The sequence below is a fragment of the Triticum aestivum genome, chromosome 5B, assembly GCF_018294505.1.
Source record: "Triticum aestivum cultivar Chinese Spring chromosome 5B, IWGSC CS RefSeq v2.1, whole genome shotgun sequence".
Classification (NCBI taxonomy): Eukaryota; Viridiplantae; Streptophyta; class Magnoliopsida; order Poales; family Poaceae; genus Triticum; species Triticum aestivum.
Window position 1 is genome coordinate 652,784,935 of NC_057807.1, and position 7,233 is coordinate 652,792,167.

The 7,233-nt window shown below is 44.9% G+C and overlaps 1 protein-coding gene across 1 annotated transcript; it reads left to right on the forward strand.

The window, feature by feature from the left end:
• The first annotated feature begins 4,408 nt into the window (after nucleotides 1-4,408).
• LOC123117412 (FBD-associated F-box protein At5g60610-like) lies at nucleotides 4,409-6,486 on the forward strand. The gene is made up of 3 exons (XM_044538177.1): nucleotides 4,409-5,498; nucleotides 5,662-5,805; nucleotides 5,902-6,486. The coding sequence occupies exons 1-3, from the start codon at nucleotides 4,437-4,439 to the stop codon at nucleotides 6,304-6,306; spliced, it is 1,611 nt and encodes a 536-aa protein (XP_044394112.1). The 5' UTR covers nucleotides 4,409-4,436; the 3' UTR covers nucleotides 6,307-6,486.
• Nucleotides 6,487-7,233: the final 747 nt, after the last annotated feature.

The window sequence follows — 7,233 nt, forward strand, 5'->3', positions numbered from 1 at the left end:
CATGATATTCTTCAGGGGCGTTAGTCCTCATTTTCAACCCTTTTGGTCATTTGATGACAAATGGGGAGAAATTTGAGTTAGTTTTCAAGCGGGTCTATCTTATATGGGTGTTTTTTGCTAAGTTACAACTCTCGTTCTTCTGATGACTTTGCTGGATCGAGTTGTAATCTTAAACTCTATGGTGGCCTGATACTTTTGCTGAGTTCTTCTGCATGCTTATTCCTCATTAATATCATTTCACGCATGCTGAATTACATTAGTCACCATATTTCATCATGCATTTCAAATTCCTCATATTATATGTGTCAAATGCATGTATAAATTACAAGATATAGGGGGAGATCTCCATGATTATACTCTTCAAGTGTGCATCGCTTCAAAAGCAAATTCCTCACTATGCACATCTTCAGGGGGAGTTCTTCTATATCTTGCAATCAAATTGCTCAATATCAGTATTTACACTTCATATGCTTATCCCCGTTGAAAACTTAACATATATTGTCATCAATCACCAAAAAGGGGGAGATAGTAAGTGCATCTAGTGCCCCTTAGTGATTTTGGTGTATTGACGAGTTATAGGTTAAGAGACTTATGCGTTTGTGAGTGTACACAGGTCTATAAGTATATGAGGAGTTTGATATTTACAGAGAAAGTCGACCCCTAAAAATGAAGTTCTTCGACTGAAGACTTTGGATTTCTGAAGACTTTCTGAAGACTTTGAAAGTGAAGAAATTGGTGTGACCTTGAAGACTTGGAAATCATTCGAGGAACATGAAGCGTGAAGACTTTGTTTTTTGTTGTTTCATTTTCTCTTTCTTGAGTCATAGGAAGCACCGTACTGTTAAAGGGGGTCGAGGAAATACTAAGGAAAAAATTCCATGTGATGCTCAACTCAAAATCCTACACCTACCAATCTCTTCGAGTGAAGCCATTGGAAATCTCATACAGTTCAGTCATATTCTTCAGTGACAGAGATGAAGTTCTTCTGGTCCCTGAGGAATTTGTTATGACTGAGGAGTTAGGAATTCGCCAGTGCGGATTGCCTACACAGTGAGGAACATGATAGCCCTGAGGAATTTGAGAGTCAAAATTCCGACCGTTGCTGTGCTACGCGCCAGCTGTCCAAAAATATCTACCCACCTAATGGTCATATTATTGAAGGGCATTTATGTCTTATCATGTCGGGCTGCTCCCTAGGCTATAAATAGCCGCCCCCTACAACCACTAGTTGGTTGGTTGCTCCAAGAGAAACTAACACTTGTCATTTGAGAGCAACCCATCCTTCAAGGACTTTGAGTGAAAATCATCAAGTGAGGAAAACCCAAACCCAAACACCTTCAAACCCAAAGTGATTGAGCATCACTAAAGAGATTGATCCTGCGTGGATCCGACGCTTGTTTCTTTTAAAGACTGTGCTTCTTCCAGACGGTTATGCGTCAAGGTCTAGAGCATCCAAGAGGAATTGTGGATCACCAAGTGACCGAGTTTGTGAAGGTTCGGAAGTCACCTGAAGACTTACCACGAGTGATTGGGCGAGGTCTATGTGACTTTAGCTCAAGGAGAATACGGTGAGGACTGTGTGTCCGGGACTGCGTGTCCTTTGGTTTAAATACCTAGCCGCTCCAACCAGATGTACAACTGAGACAGCAGTTGAAACTGGTCTACCAAATCATTTTCTTCACCAAGCTTAGTGGTTCTATTTCCTCAACTCTTTCAATTCCTCATTTCACCTGTTCTGTGCTTGTTCATATCTGTTTGAAGACTTTGACTGAAGACTTTCTCAATTTCCTCAGTTCAATTTCTTTAGTCTGTTCGTCTTCATCTTGTGTTATCCTGTGTTTACACTTTTTGTACTCTGTGCTTGTCTTCATTTTCATCATGATGACTATGCTTGTGGTCTACCATGTTTACTTTTGAGTACTTATTCCGCTGCAAGTAGTTCTTCGCTTAGGAATTTCCTCACCCTAAAATTCCTCAGTGAAGAATTCATAAAAATCGCCTATTCACCCCCCTCTAGTCGATATAACGCACTTTCACATACTTGAATCCATCCATCATCCTTAAGGCACTACCTATGGATTATTCCTTCAAACATAATCAATGAAAACCTAAGTCCATAAATATTGTCATTAATTACCAAAACCACACTTAGGAGCTACATGCACTTTCACTTATGTATTTGAAGTGTGTGCACTTGATCATTCAAGTTCTTAATTAATATGCTGTGATGACCAAAGTTATTTCCTTCAAAACTTTAGGAAAATGGGATAGGCTGATTTTTTTTTACTTTTAGGATTGGGAATATGCTAGTGCCCTAAAAATGTGCTACTTATAGTTTCAGGGAAGTTCGACACGGATTGACCTTGTTTTAGATATTCCAACAATTTTTCACATAAATAGGTCACGCCTAGGAACGTTCATGATTTTCTCTTTTCTTTTTGCTCCATTCTCTTCTTGTTCTCGTTTGGTTCTGCCGCAACTTTCCCTGCGTTAGTCTTGCAACAATTGGCACGCTATATATATGAATTCCCTAGTCCAAATTATATGTTTAAAGAGAATGATAAAAACGAACGACCTATATGAGTTTATTCCAGCATACTGGTCCTTGACATGGCATTGGCACGCTTCCTAAGACATTCCTTTGTGGTGCTATGGTGGCTATATATATTTGGCTGTCTTGTTTGGTCCCTAGTGTCATTCATGTACATCAACATGAGTAGTGTCTACACGCAAAGGTACCTCGGATATATGATATTTGTATATGTTAGTATGTTCATATTAGAACCTTCAAAAGGAATCCATAAAGAACAACTTTTCAAACCATGAGGTTAAACTTTGCACTTGAACTTCTTGAACTGGCAAGAGAACAATGGGACGAGAGTACATATGACATTCTAGGATGGGGCATTGGGGCTACCCAGAGACCAGTATCCTTCCCTCTGCCGGCTGTGGTCCATCCATGCATCGACCATGCGAACATTTGTCCCAGTGACTCGAACACACGACATGAATCCCCGCTCCCTTTCCCCTCCCTGGCAGGAGCTCCCGTGAATAAGGAGGCTTGTGATGCCCTTTTGGGTGCTCAAAAGTTAGATCATCAAAACATAGAGGTTGAGAGAGAGAGAGAGAGATGCGATAATGTACTATAATCAGTTGACTATTTGCCGAGTTTGCAGACAACAATTGTGAGAACAAAAGTCTGAAGTTGTACTACCCTGTCATTTGCATCTTCTAACAATTTATTAGGGCCATTTAATCACTCTGAACATGCATGAGGAAGATTATGTTCAACAATGTTGCTTGCTTATTGCTTCTCTTAATAGCATGTGCTCTGGTCTACATGTTGATCATTTCAACTGTAATACATTTATGAACACTATCATCTGAGACGATTTGGTCGAAAGTCTGCATGCAATCGATGCAAATCCGCGGTACCCTAATCTAGAGGCCTTGTATGAAAATAGGAGAGGTCCAAAGAAATTTGAAGGAATGTGAGAAACTCCTATCCAGAGGACTAAATAAATATTTAGAGCCGAGGATGCCTACAAGCCGCGCAACGTAATCATTTGCTTATTAGAACTGTCTAGGGCTTAAAGACATGGCAGGGATTTATTCTTGCCCTGTCAAAGCCACCATACCTTAGGCTGTCCAAAAAGTGCAATTTAGCACATTATTGTTAATGACCCGCAAATGAAATTTCTAGTTGTCAAAGAAAAAATAAAGTAGCTGAAGTAAATATCTTTCATTATTAGATCCATCAATAAAATTTATTCTCATGTTGTATTTATTTGGTGTTGCAGAGGTTGACGTGTTTTCTATAAATGTTGTCCATGTAAATATATTTTGAAATATTTATTTTTGAATGTGGCCCTGTTTGGATACTCTAACTTAGCTAGAGGTTAGAGTTAGTTTCTACCTCATGACTAACCCTGAACTAACCCAAAAAGGTGTTTGGATGACAGGGTTAGATTGACAATAAATGCACTAGGACAACTAGCTTTAATTAGCACCTTTTGGATGGGATAGTTTTTTTGGGTGAGTTAGATACAACTAGTTCAAACTAGCCCTCATGTTTGGATACTTTAGAGCTGTTTGGGTCCAAACTAGCTCAAACTAACTCTAACCCATGGGTTCAAATAGGGCCAATGTATTTTGAAATAGAAGGGGCACTGCATGCTTGGCCCGCGACCAGGCCGGTTCCAACATTTGGCCCAACCCAAGAAGAACATGCCGCAATGGTAATTAGATGAGGCGGGCCCCACCCTGAAAATCAGGGGGGGAGAGATTAGTGAGGGGAGAAGAGTTGGTCTGTAAATTCTAGTAAAAGAAACCCGTATGTCTAGCATTTTTGCCCTAAGCAGGCACGAGCTCACTCCCCACTAGTCACTACCACCCGGCGGCCACCACTCGCCACTTCGCCCATCCCAGGGACGACGATGCCAACCCGAGACCCTCGCCGTGGCTCCCCACCGGAGCCGTTCATCGGCGTCAGCATGGAGCACGCGGAGGACCTCCTGCAGGGCCACGGCTTCGGCCCCGAGATGCTGGGGGTCGGCTTGGACATGATGAGAACCGTCGTCCACCGCTCCCTCCCCAAGCCGCCCGTCTCCACCGCCGTCCCTCTCTCGCTCGCCGGCGCGGCTTGGGTCCCCGGCGGCGCCGACCGCATCAGCGCCCTCCCAGAACACGTCCTCCAGGACATCATCTCCCGCCTCCCCGCGGCGGACGCTGCGCGCACCTCGGCGCTCGCCTCGCGCTGGCGCCCCCTCTGGCGCTCGGCGCCCCTCGTCGTCGCCGACACCCACTTCCTTCCCAACGGACGGCAGATCGCGCTCGGCGTCGGCGAGGAGGAATCGCCCGGGCTCGCCGACCTCGTCACCCGCGTGCTCGCGGCGCACCCGGGGCCCTTCCGCTGCGTCCACCTAACCCGCACCGCCATGGACGCGCACCGGGGAGAGATCGCGCGCTGGCTCGACGTCCTCGCCGCCAAGGGCGTCCAAGAGCTCGCCTTCATTAACCGCCCGTGGCCGCTCGACATCCGCCTCCCCGCCACGCTCTTCCGCTGCGCCCCCCTGACGCGCCTCTTCCTCAGCGCCTGGAGGCTCCCGGACACGGCCGCCGTACCGCGCTCCGCCGCCTTCCCCAACCTCCGGGAGCTCGGCCTCTCCCTCGTCGCGATGGAGGACCGCGACCTCGCCTTCCTGCTCGACAGAAGCCCCGTCCTGGAGATCCTCACCATCGTTGCGGCTCAGGGCGGAGTGCGCCTCCGCCTTATCAGCCACAGCGTGCGGTGCGTTCAGCTCTGCTATTCCATCCTGGAGGACATCTTGGTGGTGGACGCCCCTCGCCTGGAGAGGCTCTTGCAGTGGACTTGGGGCCTCGGCAGTAACTCCGACAAGTGCTGCAGGGTCAAGATTGGCCATGCACCCAACCTGCGTGCTATTGGATACCTTCAACCAGGAGAGCATGACTTGGAGATTGGCAACACCGCTATCAAGGTCATTACATCGTACATTTGCATTTGGATACCTTCAGCCAGTAGTTAGATCATATGTATACATTCAGCCAGTAGTTAGTTCATATATATGTATGCAGTTGTCTTGTCAATAACAACGTATGCCAGCCAAAATATGATCTTCATCTTCCACATTTGCATTGCAGGCTGGGACTAAGTTGAGCACCAGCACCCTTGTCCCGAGTGTCCAGAACTTGGCCTTGGAACTCACATTCCAAGTTCGCAATGACCTCAAGAAGGTGCATAACTTCCTCCGATGTTTTCCCAACATCGAGACGCTCCATATTAGGGTATCCAAAACATCCAAAGATCATTTTTCATTACCACTATCTATGTACGCAGTGTGGCTTAGCAGACTAAATATTTATGATCCAATCTTGTTGCAGTCCGAAAAGGCTCGTGGGGAGTCTACTGGCAAGGTCGGTCTCAAGTTTTGGCTCGAGGGCGGTCCCATTGCGTGTATCCGGCAGCACTTGAAGAAGATAATTTTCCATGACTTCCGAGGGTCGACAAATGAAACTGCTTTCCTCAAGTTCATCGCTGAGAATGCTCGGGTGCTGGAGAATATGGTTATTGTGGTGTCCGATTGGTTGTTGTCTTCGGGAGTTGATGTGCGTGCTATACTGAAGCATCTGACTTGTGCAAAATGGGCCAGCGGAGCTTGTAAGTTTCAAGTTTTCAAGAGCATACTCAGGGAAGGGGAGCGTCCGGTTTATGGGGTCCGACTAGCTTCTGAGGTTTTGCCATCCGACCCTTTTGACAAGATCTACTATCGTGAACCACTGTTGTAGGGTTAATACTTAGTAGTACTATTCCTCTTGTAGAAGACTGCCGGGCGCTGCCAGGTACTTAGACCTGATTGTTATCACAGTCGGCAGCTGCAGTTCATGTCATTTCTCTAGCAAGTTGATTCCATGATGTTACATCAGAAAACTTGTGATAAATAGCTCTGTCTTTACCTTATTACTACTACAAGGCGTTTCCTGGAATGTTGGCTCTGTCTTTACCTTATTACTCCCCCCTAAAAGAAATATAAGAGCATTTAGATCACTATTTTAGTTATCTAAACGCCCTTATATTTCTTTACAGAGGGAGTACACTTTTTGCTGCTCTTGTACATGAATCCTGATTATCTAGTATGGTCATTCTGATCTGTTGAGCAGCAAATCAGTTATGTTAGCCATTGAAGTTGGTTTGATCTGTGGACATATGGTCCTGTTTCGAATCTAGGAGTTTGAACCTGGCAGGTGCAATCCTCTGAATTCCTTTGGAATTTCTCCAATTTCATACAAGGCCTCTAGATTTGGGTATCTAGGGTTTGAACCAATTAATTGAATTAAGAACTATGCTGAAACTCTTATGATGTTGCCATTTTACATGAAGAAGGTAGGAGTTATTGTATAACAGTGAGGTACTTGTATGGTTTTTACATGAAGAATGTACTGCCGCCATTCCAAAATACTTGTCATGGTTTTAGATCAAATTTGAACTAAAACTACGACAAGTACTTTTGGAACGAATGGAGTAGCAGTTATCTGGGCTCACGTGCCTCCAATATTTGCCCAGCTTTGTCATTAATGTGGTAGATTACCATGAAACGCCACCTTTCCTGAGGCCTATCTTCAAATTACATAGGTTTATTAATTGATTGATCCAACTACATTACTTGATTCTCTTATGTTCTTTGTCAGTGAAAGATCTGCCTTTACACTGAAATT

Coding starts and splice junctions, on each gene's coding strand:
- LOC123117412 (XM_044538177.1), top strand. CDS start 4,437: ATGCCAACCCGAGACCCTCGCCGTGGCTCCCCACCGGAGCCGTTCATC. Junction 5,499..5,661: donor TTGGCAACACCGCTATCAAG/GTCATTACATCG, acceptor TTTGCATTGCAG/GCTGGGACTAAGTTGAGCAC. Junction 5,806..5,901: donor TCGAGACGCTCCATATTAGG/GTATCCAAAACA, acceptor ATCTTGTTGCAG/TCCGAAAAGGCTCGTGGGGA.